General features: G+C 46.0%; 1 protein-coding gene across 2 annotated transcripts in view; it reads left to right on the plus strand.

Moving 5' to 3' along the window:
* The window catches only part of trappc9 (trafficking protein particle complex subunit 9), an 84,829-nt gene extending 68,391 nt beyond the window's left edge, over positions 1–16,438 (plus strand). For both annotated transcript variants that reach the window (XM_057021602.1, XM_057021603.1), the window contains 2 exons: positions 14,685–14,908; positions 15,339–16,438. In XM_057021602.1, the coding sequence (XP_056877582.1) occupies positions 14,685–14,908; positions 15,339–15,518 (404 nt within the window). In that variant the 3' untranslated portion in view covers positions 15,519–16,438. The remainder of the gene's footprint in view (positions 1–14,684; positions 14,909–15,338) is intronic.
* Positions 16,439–16,521: the final 83 nt, after the last annotated feature.

Here is a 16,521-nt window from a genome sequence, read left to right on the forward strand (position 1 = left end):
GGCTTTGTTACCCCAGTAGGAACGCTGAGTTTGAGCAACATGTAGATTTCAAAGGCGTCGTCATCAAATTTCTGCCCAAATTAGGCGACACTTTCCCGCTCGTCACTGGTCAGTTTTTAGCGTGTAGCATTGTGAGCCGCTCCGCTTGCCTCTGCTCAGTCCCTGATCGGCTTCATGCAATATTCACGGTGTTCAGGAAAGTTTTGTGTTTCCCAGTCTGTTGCTCCACTTAGTTCTTTCCAATCCCAGAGGTGCAATGATGTGGAGGGGGGAAAAAAACATCTAATTGGGGCCAAGTATCACAGTGACAAGCTGTTATCGCAAGGCTGTTCCCCAGCATGTTGTACCTGCAGCAGCATTTCCAGGATGAAACATAACTCTGAACTCTGACAACTATTTGGGTTCTGACGCATTTCGCGTTAACAAATTATGTGTCTCCGTCGGCATCAAGGAGTGCGCCTGGAGGCCTCAGACGCCTTTGCGGGACAGTCGGCAGGGTAACTTGAAAGGGCAAAAACTGGCGCGCTGAGATAACACCAGGAGGAGAAGACAAGAAGTTAGCAAGATGCCACGACGTCCCGCCGTCGCACTGCAACTCGCGCCACGTTGAGAATCGCACCGCGACAGTGTTAATGATGATGGCTATCACAGCATAACCAGAGGGAGGCTATTCTTAGACGCAGCACTTTTTTTTATTTAGAGAAACATTGTCGGCAGGCTGCCCGCTCCTTTTTCCTCACATCATTAATTTGTTCATTTATTCAGTAGACTGTGCTTAATCTCATTCCCGCCTCACTCATTCATCACTCTCGGTACCTTTCCGGCCCCTCGCTTGCTCCAAACAGGCTTATAAACCCAGGAGTCAGCCTGCGTCTCTGCTGACAGCTGTCAAAGCAGAGGTTATTCAGATTTCAGGAACCAGTCGTGTTATGATGCAAACGGATTTTTACAGTCCTTCATGATGCCGCACTTTACCACAAGGTCAGTAGCGCCGCAACAAAACCACCCTAGGTTTTTTTCTATGTTGGCATCGGCTCTTCAGACAGCTGTGAGGACTTGAGGTGAACCCTTGGAAGTGGCAGCCCTTCTGCTCTCTGTTGGTGCTGAGGTTTAGGGTCAATGTCTAGACGAAAAGTTCCGCCATAACATTTTCTGCTCCGGGAGTTTTAGGCCGTGGCAGTGGGGCATTCAGGGGCGCTGCAGGAATCTTTCTTTATGCTCAGGCAAAGATGCTACCTCCCTGCTGACACTTGGCTCACTTTCCTCTCACAAGGCCATTTTTATAACAAGCATGGAAGGGGTCTCCTTTGCAGTGATAGCCCGAAGATTCTTGACCTTATGTAGTCTCTTGCGGTCGTCAGTGGTGAAGCTTTCGCTGGTTCCCCACCACTTTGGTGTTATTACATAGTTCTGAAGGGCCTTGATGTGTACATTAGAATCTATTTAAATATTTGATAATATTAGAAATCTTTCTTGCATAATATGTAATTCTTTGGAAAACTCCAATTATGCAATATTAATCATCTGCATATATCAGCCCATTAGCTAAAAACATTCTATATGTCCCGCAGTAGTTGTATGCATGACTAATTTGTTCAGCAGTGTACAGTTTCAATGAATTTGATTTCCACTGCTGATATGTGCGGTCTTATATAACCAGTATGTTGCTGATCTATACCCTGTTTGTCCCCGTCTGAAGACCCACATGCATAATTAAGCTGTGATTTGTCTTTTGATATTCCAGAAAAACCTCTGCGTGAACTGTCTCAGCAGCAGCGTTTCTGTGACTCCATCCCAGCTCTGCAAATACATCATCTTCCGTTTATTATTACAGAATCCATAAATAATTCACCAGATTTGGGTAACTTTGTGGCCTCGTTGGCTGATTTTAGAAGCCTGAGCTATTTCAGTGCCAGCACTTACACGGCTCGTATTAAAATTAAATAATTCAAAGGAAGGAGGGAACCGTGACTGTGGAAAAAAAGTCATTTTATCTTCCCTTTTTTCGGCCGATTTTTATTTTAATTCCTATTGTGAGTAAAAAGCAACATTAGTGCCCCGAATTGGGGAAAGAAATGGCTGCCTGTCACCTCTTATTACAAAATAACCGGCCACAGTCTGTTTTATTCCGCCTAAATTTTTAATTTCACCATCTTTTTCATTGGCACGTCCCAGTTTTCAAGCACTAGGAAAAGTTTACACTTTTCTACATCACTAGGCCCCTGTGATAACATTTCCCAGCATTTACGATATAACTGCATGAGACATTTGTGGTTCCCAAATTTTCTTCAAACTCAATTTCCACCTGATACGGATCTATTTTGGCGCGACAAAGTGCACGGAGCTAAACTCTTCGACACGTTCAAAGTGCGGCCGACTCATGATGCACTCGCTCGTGGGAAACCGATAGAGACCGATTTAGCATAATTTAGCATCCCGCGTGCAGTTGGCTGGAGGACGTGATTTACTCTTCTGTCTCTCTGAAACAAGCTTAACTACGGCTTGGTCCCTTCACGAGTTTCTTTTGTCAATTTGGCAGCTTGCTGAGAAGAAAACTGCGCCCACGTTGGGCAGTGAATGCATCTTAGCATCCCTATTTTTAACATCTTTCGCTTTCCACCAAGGGTATTTTCACAGCCCGTCCTCGGGGTCGCATCGTTCTTCACATGTACATTTAGTGAGGTTGATAGAATAAATCCTGGTTTCTTTGCAGTCTGAAAGGATAAAGTAGGCCATATGGGGAAATTAGACTGGGGAATGTTGGGGTCTATTAACCATATAAAAGTGACTCTTCTCGGTGAAACTGAGCATCAATTAGCCCAAAATTTGCTGAACTAATTGCCCACATGAATACGGAGAGGAATGATGACAAATGGACCAGATACATCTCTAGAAATCTAAAATGATTCATTTCTGAATATATTACTGCATAGTAGCACTGTTGCACACGCCATATGGCAACTCAGCACCATTAAAAAAAAACAAAAATCATAGGTGTTTAAAAGAAACTGCTGTCACTTCACACTGGCATAAATCTCTGTAACTACATGGGGTGTGAACGCACTCTATGTTGACTGGCGTCTTTGCTGCCAAAAAAATAGATAAAACTTTAAATACCGCGTTCACACCACATGTTACAGCTCAAAAGAGGAAACCACAGCTGCCGCATGTTGCCCCTTTAGGATAAATGTTAATGTTTGTTCAGTTGGGAATGAACATTCCTCATTACTCACGCCAGATTGAGCAGATCATATGAATGAAATGTGAAGCTATCGCTTCTTTAGATCTAAGATAGACAAACCTGCTCCGTATGATTAGGAGCCAGAGGTGGCTGCAGGCTTCCTTTAGAATTGCATCTAATATTCAGCCGTCGCCAAGATTTCACTCACCTTCCGTTGGCATTTAGACTGTCTCCTCCTTCCTGAGGTTCTAATTGGAGAACAGGTGTCACTGCCCCTTAAACCCACCCTCCTCTCTTTACCTCACGGATTCAGCAGAGTTCTTATCACTATCCATCATTAGGCGCTTCTGTCTGGGTATATAAAAGCGGGATTGTTTTACGTTGCTGTTGTGGTGAGGTCTCCTTAGGTGAAGAGGAATCATTCGAGTTGGTCCCGTTTTTGTCTCATGTACGACTAAACCAACAAGATTTCTTAAAGTTTTACATCAAGGACATCGGCGGAACATCATGTATAATAAATGTCGAGATTAACCTTTGGGTTTATCCCTTTGTCATCATTCTTTCATCACCCTGTGGAGATCCGCACACGGAATTTTGAGGATATTCGGCTTAAGCCTTTGGAACCATTTGTATTTGAACTTTCCACGGGGTGGACTTTTACCGCTAAGCTGAGCCGAATTTGCACTGGATGGAAATTTACCATTTCATCCAGGTTGAGCATAAATGTTTGAATAACAATGCCCGGATCATTTAATAAACCGTTCTTTATTGTTCCAAGACGCTTCAGTCTGATATTCCGTCGGTAAGGAGGTGAGCGGATACGACGGATCGCAGGTGAAAGGGGTATTTTCATACTTTCCAAACCGCATTGATTCAGCCCCTGGTGTTTGCTGATTGCCATTGCTCTTGATTAGTTACAATTTAGTAATTAGGCGCTTGAAACGCCGCGTCGGTGACGTAACCATAATAACAATTCATCAGTTTAATTAAAGCTGTGCTGGAAAGAGGGAAAACTGTGATGAAGGCGTTTGTCCTTGTCACGGCCTTTTACAAGTCTGCATAAAACCTGCAAAAAGGAAATAAAAAAGCCTCAAAGAAGTAACATGAGAATTCAAACACAGACGATAGTGTCTAGGGGGGGCAGGTATGTAGCTCGCCAGGGTCTGGAGATGTGACTGATGTATCGCAGAAGTATCGCAGAAGTATCGCAGAGCCGGCGTAGGAGAGGTTCAGGGATAAACGTGAACGGCAAAGAGAGGTTGGCAGAACCGACCTTTGACCTACAAAAGGAGCTGTAGAAAGGAGCCCCGTAAGGCCTGATGAAGGGGGGAAGATGGAGAGCCCTGGACGGAGGAGAGGAGCGAGAGGCTGAGCGGAGAGCCCAGCGGTGCAGCGAGCCGGTCCAGATGCTGCTGCCCTCGGTGATCGATGGCGGACAGGTTAGAGATGTAAAGCAGCTCAGGGCGATTCAATTCACAGGCTAAAGAGCTGGGGATGTTTTACATAAGCTCGTTTTCCTCGACCTTCGTTTGAGATGTTTTACATCATTTTCTCATTAATCTTGTTGAATGGACTCAAACCCATTCGTCCGCTCAGAGTCGGTTACATTGATGATTTCAATCCCCTTGACTTCATTTAGCCAAAAGATCAAACGGATCTGCCGGATCTTCAGTGGGTTTGGTTTTGGTCAATACAGGTGGGAACATCTTTTTTTTCCCCCTCTTCTACGTTCAGAACTTAAGTGAATTGGCGGCACCACGGTCTGAAATTTAAAATCTTAAATAAACAAATCAGGTTCCTTTCTTGACCTCTTGTTAATCTTTCGCCTTTAATCTCATTAAAATCCACCCCACAGTTTGGGTGTATCCCTGCTGGGTGAAGGCAGCTTGCAGCGCCAATTAGCGCACGTGTGTGTGTGTGTGAGAGAGAGTGAGTTAATGAGTGATCCAAAGCATCATTCCAATTGCTTATGGATCTCCATGTTTCTATAACAGAAGGTGCTAAAGCGGTAGTTACCATTGTGGATTCTGGAGTTCCAGAATTGGACTCAAAAGTCGGAACTAATTGACTGGGACGTGTCATTTTCAACAGCATAATTCAGGGAACAGTTCAGACCATGTTTCATATTTGATGAGGTGCCGGCACCACGTTTATTGACCCCAAAAGCACCAAAATTATTACATTTTAAATATTTAGGACCACAATCGTGAGTGCAATTTAAGAGTTTAGGAACACGACCGACGTGAGCGAGTGCTGACACCCAAATGTTGGAGTCCTCCCTGGGCTGGTCCGTGGCCCTCGGGGCTTGTTCTAAGCTGTCCTCCTCTTCAGCTGCGTCCACACACGATGCTGATCAGCACTGTTTGTGTGCCGGCTGGCTGTTGCACATCTGAGATGAAGAGCATTCATCGCCAGCGTGCTGAGGAAGGCAGTAATTAAAATGTGCTAAAGCACAACAATGCAGTCATGGAAAGAGCTGCAGCGAAGCCTGACGACGAGATGTGGGAGAAACGGCTCAGCCCGGTCATCGCTTTAACCAGCAGAACGCACAAATATTTTCACCGTAAGCTGCTATTTAAAGTGTTGGAAGATGTCATGTTACACTGCCAATAACATTGATTTCCTTTTTTTATTTTTTGCATCACAGACTCGGGCGTTTGGGGTTTGTCCAAAATTCTTTTGGCAAATGCGTTTTACATTATTTCAAACGTCTCATTTAGCTGATGACAGGTTCCATCTTGCCCTGATGTCATTTGAAGTCAGGAGCAACCAGAAGGTGGGTTTTATCCAATTCTGGCTCACGTCTCAGCTGTCAATCAACTTCATGTCAGGTTAGTCAAAAAAATGAGCTGCTGAGGGTGCAGCAGCGGCTGAAATGACAGGATGGGGCGTCATTCAACGACAGGGCACCTGGGGTAGTTTGGCCTCATGTTTGGAGAGCTCTCGTCCCATCCATCTTCATAATGCTCCACATTTGTCCCATAAAAACCTAATGTTCTCTTTCTTGGGGGTTTTTCCAGTGCAAACCGACATTCCGAGGTGCCGCGTGACAGCGCTGTGCCCGTCACTGTGCCTGTCTGTTGTATTTATTCCACAAGAAGCCAGAAAGCAGCAGCAGCAGGAGCGTCGTGCTCGAGCAGACCGTGTGGGTGTGCAGGCAGGGCCTCTTTGTGAGCGTTTATTTTACATAAGAAACGACATTTCCTCTCAAAGCATCCCCTTTGCTTGATTCTCGGGAAATCCTCTTTTAGCTGATGCTTCGCGTGCGTCATCGGGCCGCACTTTTTTATTTTTCTGCCTTTCATCCTCCCACTTGGCTGCAAGCATGATGGCAGAGGTGTTTCCCTCGGCGCCTTTATGACAGGTTTTATCTACAGGCACTGTAGTTGGACCTGTTGTTGAGACTTATGTCTCATTTAGCCTCTGTCAATATGAGAACCTTAACACAGTTGCAAAAATGTCTTTTCCCAAAGATCAATCTCATGAAAGCTAATCATGTCAGCAGAGGCTTTGCTTCATTAAAGCCAGATCAATGTGGACGTCGGCGAGTCAGTGGCGGCAACGTCTTCAATTGGTTAGGAGATCAGGACTTAAGGCGCGCCTGAAGGTCGGCACACATCAGGGTTAGCGTGCGTGAAGGTGGCTTCGCGCGGCTAATTAGAATAAGAAGAAGAAAGCAAGTAAGCGGCGTTACGGTAATGAGGCAGGAAGATTGGAGACATTTTATAGTGCGGCGGTTGACAGCAGCTGTGTTTAGACCTCACCGCAGTGAAGCTTCCACCAGAGACTCTCTAATGACCGACCATTTACTGGAGATGAGTCCAAACGGGCCGCTGGTGCCTCCTCCATGTCCCCGAATCGAATCTGAAGCAAGCTCCTGGGCGCCCTGCCACCGTTGCCGCGCCGGCCACGGTATTTAAACAGCAGGTCGTTGTACGTTAGCCATGTTCAGCCTTCCATCCTTCCAGGGTCGTATCAAAGGAGAGAAAAGGTAGATTGTTTACAACACAGTGGCCTCCCGTCACCATCGGGGGCCATCCCAGTCAGCACATATTATCACCCACAGAGGTTTTCTACTCAAGGATCACGCTTTTCAGGCTTCCTGGTCGTTTTTTTAAAACCCTTTTGCAAGCAGATGATGTTGTTGTTTCCCACCCGCCGTGAGAAACGATCAGCCACAGAGAAGTTAAAGTACATTTATATGTACAGTGACACATGGGCTTTACTTTAATTAGCTTCAAAACACTCCTGAGTTCCCTGCGGACTCTTGTCAGCCCTGTTGTAGCGTTCCATTTTTTTCAAACCAAATGAGCCTCAATGCAGAACAGGAATATTCGCCGTCTATTCTTACACCAGTAAGATAGCGCCCAATTAATTCTAATTACACACTCAGGAACATGTCATTCAAAATGAAAAAGTAATCCAAATTTAATTACTTTTGACTCTCTAAATGTTGTTGTTCGGAAATGATTTAAAACCAAAGGAATTGTTTATTGAAGCTCTGCATCGAGCCCCGCCTTCATCGTCAGGTGAGGGAAGACACCATTAACCTAATGAGCCGCAGAGGTGACTGCGTCTGAGTTATGCCTGACTGTGTCTTTACCTGCACGGCTTTTATTTTGAAACTTCAGCTTCATTCAGGATGCGCTAATCGATCAGGTTATACACAACAACATAAACCTCGGGGGGGTCAGCAACGTTACACAACGCAGGAAGATGGCAAGGCACATAAAGTACACCAGTCCTTGTGTTTCTATCTTTGTGGGGACTTTCTCACATTTAAAATTTTATATTAACCTTGACCTAAAACCTAACCTTCAAATACCCCTGTGACAATGTCAGGACCGGCCTGAAATGTCCTCAGTCCCTGAAACGTCCTCAGTTTGCTGGAACACACACACACACACACACTACACCACTCTAAATCGTAACATCATCCATGACGATATCGAGTGTCAGTAAACACACATTACAGTTTAATTTTTTTGCCCCAGCCACTTTTTGCCGGGGTCAAAAGGGCCCCAGAGAGGATAATGACATACAACTGGGGCTGAATATGTTTGAGCAGCCAGAACATCCACCTTGAAATTCAGTCATTGGTTGAAAATAGCTGTTCTTTCCATTAATACTTAACCGGTTCTGTTCAAATTAGCGGGGACAATCAGATTAGATTTATTGCAGCAGCTGTTTTCCCAGCTTCCCCACCCTGCCTATCGACGTCTGCTGGGGGATGATAGGCCTAATTATTTTCCATCCATATGTAATTAACAGAGATTTGCCTTGGAATCACCAGTCCGCAGGCCTGTCGAACGCGCAGACACAGACGAGTAGCTTCAGACTCGGTCACGGCTGACTGCTCTGCAAGCTTTGATGGGAATACTGTCTCACAAAGCTCTGGTGATGAGGTTTTAGCCCTAACTTTTCATGAAAATTACCTCTGAGGTCAGGAAACTATTTTATGTTTATTCATATGAAAATCTGGAGAGTGTGTGTAGTGAAATCAATGATAATCCATTCATTTATAAAGCAGGTATCAGCTGTCTCGCTATCCATGCTCGTCTATGCTTTTATGGCCGAGCTGACATCTTCTGCTCACAGGAAGATGTTTTCATTAATGAATTTACTTTGTTTTTATGAAGCCAGGCAGTAAAGTGGCAATAAATTACACTTGGAAACCAGAAAAATGAGATCATTACAGTTTTAATTTTGTTTGGTTATAGGTGAATTAGTGAGAAAGAAGTGCTTAAGAGGGACCTGCCAAGGCCCCTAGCTCATATTCCACTGATGTGTAATGATGTTTACTGGGTAGAGATGCACAGAATGGGAATAACAATTCAGAAAGCAATCATGCTCTAGGAACAATAAATCCTGAAGGCTGGGTTTTATGTAAAAAGATGTATGAGGGTTGTGAGAGGTATGATAGCAAAGGTGCAACAAGGTGGATGGCACACCTCAAAAAAGACATTTATTTGGGTATAAAGCAGTGTTGATGATGGATTTTGGTCCAGCTCGATATTTTCTTTCAATTTGGCGTCGATTGTATTCAAATGTACGAGTGACTGCCCCCTATAGGTTGAAGCTTGGTTACTGCAATTGAATTTTGCTGTTGGCTGAGATGGAGGTCGAGGATGTTTTGTAGGCAGATTTCATCAGGAACCACCACTCTGGGCCCCGTCCCTCCTGTAGTAATTAGCAGCTGTCCATCACCTCAGCACCGGCTGCTACGTGCTGCACCAACAGATCAAACCGGTGCGGCTCAAATGTGTCCGCACTACGAGTCTACAAGTATAGATGTGTGTTTAGGGTTAAGTTTCATGCGTATGAGTGTAATTGGGGGGAGGGGGAGGCTCTAACCTGCTCCATGCGCTGCACCATAATCAAGGTTGGTTATGTTTTTGTTTATTTTCCAGCCGAGACACAAGTTAGCTAAAATGCACCGTAAGGTCTTTGTGTGGTTCAGAAATATTATACCAGTCATATTGATGATGATGAGGAAATTAACATCATATTCCTGCTATCCAGCACACACAACTGTAGGTCTCCTCACTTGCATTAATTTGAAGAAAAACCCCAAATTGATACAAATGAATCATGTTAATGTTCAGAGGTGCAAACAATTCCACAGGCAAAAGGCTGATTTATTGGATTCTTCGGGCGGTTCCAATTCTGTTGTTTCAATCATCGGCTAAAGTGGCGTCTTTGATTGTCTGACGCAGATTCTGACTGGGCAGAAGTCCATTTTGACTAACACTGCGTGATGAAATGGTACCTCTGGGCTTAAACTGGTAGAAATCACCAAAAGAAATGGAGCAAGGGCTACAAGTGGAACCCCCCCCCCGACAGAATCACCCACCTATAAGTTCAGATAACGGTCGCCTCTACTGCTCCAGCTACTCTGTGTCCATTTTAATGACCCAATTCCTCCAGTTTAATAGAATATTCAGTACAGACATAAAAGTTAACTGAACAATTACCTGTCTGCAAAGCTGAGCGCCCCATACCAGGACCACTACTGTGTGGGGCAATTATAACAGAAAGGAAGCACACCAGCACCGTCTGACACTGTTGATTTACTCTATACATTGGAAAATAGCTGTATTACAGGTTTAATGGCACCATTAAAAGGAAACCTTGAAATGGATCTTTAGGCTAACTGGGACTGAAAGAAACTTAAGAAATATAAAATTACATTTAGATGTGCAAGAAACAGGAGAACCGTCCCGCCTCGAGTGTGAGAAACAAATGTGTTGTGGCAGTAAAATCTTGGGTTTTTTCCGAGTAGAGTGTGACTCAGCTTGTATTTATTTGATATTTCCCCGGACCACTTTTTACAAGAGCCTTTTCAGATGCCCCATTACTCGCCTGTAGAGAGCCAGAGAGGTCTCTATTCCCCCATTGTTGCATAAGTACGCATGTGTGAGGGAGAGAATATCTTAATCCCTGTCCTTGGTGTGCGGGCCGCTTTTTAAAGCCTTGTTGAGTGCAGCTGAAGTGAAGGGTAAGGATACTAACCCGCGATAACCTTCGAAGCTGCTATTCAGACGTGGATCTGGCAGCCTGTCTGCTGCTCTTGAAGAGGAAAATGGTCGGATGGATTGGAGGGCAAGAAAGAAGTGTTATTTGAGTAAACACAGGTCAGGCGGCCACCGGTGGAGAATGAAAAATGAAAGCTGTGCCGCATGAGGAATGGCGACGCTTGGGCAGTCACGGAGCGGCGTCGAGCGCGCGCGGCCCGGACGCTGGAGAAGAGCAGCGGATGTCACGTCGAAAGGGCGGCCGTTGTTTGCGTCATTGTCCAACATCTGTATGAGTGATCAGCTGTCAAGAGACTTAGAAGCAGTTGGTGTCGATCTTAATCTAGAGCGACCTCAGTCTCACGTTGGCGTCATGGTTTTAACTCATTAACCTCTTTATTTCTCTTTTATCTGGCGGAACGTCCCGACGTGTCGCCGCTTTAACCGATTCAGAGCAGATGGAATCTTTAAACATTTGTGGAAGGAAAAGACAACAGATATCACGTGAGTGGTTGTTATGGGGATAATTATAAAAGGGGCAGATGGCCTGAGGGAATATCAGCGGCTGTCGGGTTATTTTTAGACTGGCTTCAGTACACCTCAACCTTTTAAAGCACATCCTCCGGCTCCATCAGAGCATTCATCAATGACCCCGCCTGGTTATCGGCTGCTGGCCGGCAGGAGCTGTTAAACCTTGATGACCTGGTCATCTGGGCCAGATCACAATTCTGTGTTAATGCTCTTCCTGGAGGAAAGGATACTGGCCTTCCATCCCAATCAACCTGAAGGGAGGGCGGTCTATGTTGGATATGAAACATCCTGGTTTGTATTTCAGTGTATTTGTAATAGGACTTCCTCCTGGGAGTCTAAACCGCTGTAAAAATCTATATATTTATCAGGCCTTTGTCTTTTTCTTGTTTTTTTTCCTATTTTATCTCCCAAAAAAGGGAAAAATACTCGAGTCCTGATTGCTTTCAGGCTTGACACTCTATTCATGCAGATTTCTTACCTAATACACACTTTGTGTATTATACACACACGGTTTTGCAGGAATGACGTCCGCGTCTCGGTAATCTGGCCGTTATCTCTTCGTGCGTTGTAAACACCAGAGCGTCACCACGAGGGATGGGGTGTTTAAGCTGGGAGTTGTGGTCTTATGCTCGATGCTCATGCTCACACAGACGGGGGGGGGGGTGGGGGGCGCATATCATCTCCGTTTCTCTCCCGGTTGCTGTGGCGACGCGTGCACCGCAGCACTTTGCCTCTGCGAACTCCAGCGTCCATGCAGAAGTCAACATCAACACGAGACGCGAGGTGTCAGAGGCGCCGCGCGTCCACACGAGCCTCTAAATGAGTGAGCGCATCGGTTCCCCTCGTTTCTTACAGCATGTTAACGAACCTTCACAGCGCCACAAATCGCGGCGGCTGATCGATGGCTGACTGTACCTGTGGGGGCGCAGCACTTGTTGGCGCGGCGTTTGTCGCAGCCATAATCACCCCCCCAGTCCCCAGTTACTGTCTTGTTGTGGCTTATTTTATTAGTCCAATTCTTCTAAAGGGTTGCGCTGCTCATCTCGCTGTTTCATTCTTTATTTTCTGCTCTACAGCTTTTATTCCTCTCCTCAGAACTCATCTAAAGAGCCACTTTCTTCTCTTTCTCCACAGCCTGAACCTTCACATCACGTAGCTTTAGTGTCATTAACCGGCTGTGACGGCTGATTGGGCATTTTGTGGCGGTAAAGTCAGCTATAAAGCAACAGATCAGTGGTGCACAGTGTAGTCAGTGCATCATCCCAAATAATGCTTCCTTTCTCAAGCTACAAAGCACCTTATTAACACGCGCTGTGCTACTTAACTTTGGCTCGAGTTACGCCAGGAGTTCATGCTAATTTGCATTTCAGGTTATTCCACCTGTGAGCGTTAGCGTTCCTGACAGGAACTCCAGCAGAGAGGCGAATTAGGCTTTCACGCTGCCGCTGCAACTGCAGACAGACCAGATGCTCTTCAAAATGTGCATTTTGCCTTGACCTTTCGCAGCTTAGAAGACAAAGATGTTTATGGATCTTCCTGAGGGAGCTGCAGCCACTCAGACAGCATCTGTCTGTTCCTATTTGCTTTCCTTCTTTTGAAGAATGCACGCTCAATAATTGTTTACGCCATCTCATCAGTACTCATTAACCACGGCTATAGTAACGGGGTTCTTTTGCAGGTGCTTGTATGTACATTCACAGTTTCTGCATTTAATTTGATCTATTCTCTTCACGCATCTAAATTTTCTACACAGACATTGATTTGCCAAAATCTTCAATAGGAGGAAAAAGTCAGTTGCAAATATCAGTTGTGTGGGTGTATCTGAGTAAGTATTGTTGTGTGTGTGCGTGCGTGCGTGTGTGCGTGTGTGTGTGTGTGTGGGAGGACATCAGCTCATTAAATCCCAACATTCTCTTTTGTTCGCATGCAACTGAAGGAATTTATTTCCACTTTTAGAGGCAACGGCTACTTATATTTTGTTCATCGCCTAGCAACAAGACCGAAGCGACTAAATATAACCAACATGCTAAGGTGCCACTATATACTGAACATGGTTGTTGTTAATGCATGAATGGAACCCCAACCACAGCATCGGTCGCACCGCTGGCAGAGTAATGGTTAACCCAAATCTGACAGGCGACGGTAATGTTGTCAACATCCCAGGAAACGCATGTTTACAGCAGCACGATAAAGTCATGCTAATCTGCAGCCGCAGCCGCTGCCTTTGTCTTTTCTTAAGATGCAATAAATCCTGATTTTCACATGACTTAAAGCAATAATCTGTATCTATAGTAGTAGAAGTATAGTACAAGATAAGAAAAACGTAAGAAAACAGCCGCTGCGGTTGCTAACGTGTTGAATTGTGCGCTGTAACCACATGAGCTTGTGAGATGAAGACACCGAAGTGGCCCCCCCGGATGACGTCAGCTCTTTCACCTGCAGCGCTTAGACCCACGGCTTTCCCCGAGGGACAGGACAGATCGGACGGGCCGGACCGGGAAATGTAAATGTGCTCTTTATGAGCAACCGAACATGAAATGTGTTTTCAGGAGTCCAGAATAGAAGCAGATCAAATCCAGGGCCGCTGCTGTTGCCAACATCCCTCCGGAGAGCGAGCCCTGTCTGCACGGTCGCAGTCTTTTGTCAAGTGAAGTCAAGTGTATTTTTAAAACGGACCCCCACGGAGCCGAATGTCACCTCTCCTGCTGACGACATCGGCGCGGCCTGAGCAGCCCAGACCTGTCTTTGCCGTCCCCCTTCCTCCTTCCTCCATCCTGCAGGACTGTCTGTCTGTCTATCTGTCCACCCTGGCCCCCTACCCGTCCGCCCACACCTGCTTCAGCCAATCGGGGATGAACCCCAGGTCGCATCTCGCACCCGGGCTGATAGAGCTTATCGCAGCCGTAGGTTTGCCACCGGGACAGGCGAGACAGCCGGTGCAGGCGTGAGGTGCTGGAGTCAGTCATCTCATCCCCACCAGACCGACCGAGCTCATTGTTCCGAACTAATGATTGCATCTCCCCTCGCGCCCTCGCCACCTCAGGAGCAATCGGACCCACATTAGCAGAGTTAAACTCAATCTCTGTTTTTTTTCCGCGGGCGTCCCTGGAGAGGCGCGCTGGTGATGGGTGCGCGTCTGTGTGGGGCCACCACTCTCGCCTGCTCAGTCTTGACTGAAATTAGTCATGCATGAGATTAGCTGGAGCTACTTCTGCTGAATACCGGCAGCATTGTGGCGTCGCTGAAACATATTTTAAGATAAACCAAAGCTACTGATCTGTTGGAGCGGCGTGATTGGCTCCTCTTGGTATTGGTGAATACAAATGAGGGAAATGTGGGAGGAGCTTCAACAATGGTTTAAAAAGGTTCTTCTCTATTATAACTCATCTTTTTTTTATTTTCACACCTCCATATTCTCCATCTCCTCTTCGTCTCTCATGCGTTTTAATGTTTCCCAGATGTGCTGGTGAACGGGAAGCCGTGCGATTGCGACATCATTGCCGACTGCGGCGTGGGCGACGCGGTTAGCCTTGAGGTGCAGCTCACCAACCTGAGCAAGAACGCGGTGGGTCCCCTGGCTTTGACCGTGGTGCCCTACCAGGACTTCCAGAACGGAGTCCTGAACTACGACCTGGAGGAGGCGGTCACCTTCATCGGCTCCAACAGCTTCTACATCGACACGGTCAGTACTAACCGGACTACTCTACACAGCTCTATAGAAATAGTCATGGTTGATTTGGTTTGGGCCTGTTATGAGATGCAGTTAAAGCAGACACTCAAAGCAAAGGCTGATGCTCACAGACCACACCATGACCTTTGAATGGTCACAACTGAAACCTCTTATGAAAAGCAAAAGTTCATTTCAGAAAAAAACAAAAGGAAACAGACCTTTTCTGTAGCAGATCCTCACACTTTGATGTGGGAAACAACAAGAGCTGATGCCTGACAGAAGATTGAACAAATCCCCAAGGTTGCCGCTGTTCAAAAGAACCTAATTTCTCGTTAAAGCAGAGAATAGCTTGCACTTGTTAGCATCTTTTTTTTATCAAAGCCTCTGCTTCAGACCGCCTTTCCAGCTGCTTTGATGTTTTGTCTTTGTCTCTGTTCCTCAGGTGAAGCCCAGAGAAACGTCTGTGTGTGCGGGCGCTTTGCTCTTCCTCTACACTGGAGACTTCTACCTGAACATCAAGTTCCAGGACGACAGTGCTCGACGAGAACTTCCTTTAGCCTGGTTCACTTTACCCAGCGTCCACATCCGGGCCCTGGACACGCCTCCACAGGCCGGGGCCTGATGGACGTTTCCAGATTTCTGGTGTTGGTTTTCTGTGTAAATACACATGTGTAAATATCAGCCTGCGTGGAGTGAATCTTCTCGGAGCGCCTGAATGCTTATTTACAGTGTGCAGGTGTGCTGTTCGCCATTTTAAAAACAGAGTTTATCTCCAGGCCATCTGAATCTGCTCAGTAAATACACACAGATGTGGAGGATTGACTCCAGAGGACAAGGACAATAAAAAACTGGAGCTCGTGAGATCTGATATCACACATGCACGCGCGCTCTCGCGCACGCCCAGCTACATGGCTAACATTTGCCCTTTCGGTGAGATGAGCTGGAGTTGGTTAATCTGTGTGCATAATGAGATCAAATGAGCTTTTTAAACACGAAGTAAATGTTTGCTGCAGCAGCACCAGTTAATTCTAATGGATCCACTGCAACCAACATCCAAAAGCCTTTCATTCATAAAAGCTCGGGTCACGAAAACATGTGCGTTGCCTGTCAAGCTCCATTTAACAGCGGCTGACTCAGCGTAACTGTTGGCCTTCCCGATGTTTCAGCGGCCACCTCGGGTTGCATTTAAATGCTTTTCAACTGTAAGTGGAAGAAGAAACCATTGATTGACCTTGTTAAATGTTAATATATTTTGGCTCCAGAGGTTGTTTCCTTCCCCTGACGTTGCTGCATCACAAACTACTTTTAAGAAAATCAGGACTGCACCATCTTCATCCACCTTACAGAATCGAACCCAAGTCGCGCTGGAAGTGGCCGACGCTGTCTTCACTGGGTCGTGATCCCAGAAGAGTCACTGGATAACAGGAGCTGCTCCTCTCCTCTGGATTTGTGTGTGGGCATCACGTATATTTTACTGCTGTGTGGACACTTTCTTTCCTGCACCGGATCATCAATAACTGTAAATAAATAGTAAAACTCTAATTTTTTGCCATTATTCTAGCTCTGATTCTTCTAGCGCTGAAGGAAACAAGGCTAAACGCGTGCAGCGAAAAGCACGTGCGCTT

The sequence above is a fragment of the Takifugu flavidus genome, chromosome 21 (genome assembly GCF_003711565.1).
Source record: "Takifugu flavidus isolate HTHZ2018 chromosome 21, ASM371156v2, whole genome shotgun sequence".
NCBI lineage: Eukaryota > Metazoa > Chordata > Actinopteri > Tetraodontiformes > Tetraodontidae > Takifugu > Takifugu flavidus.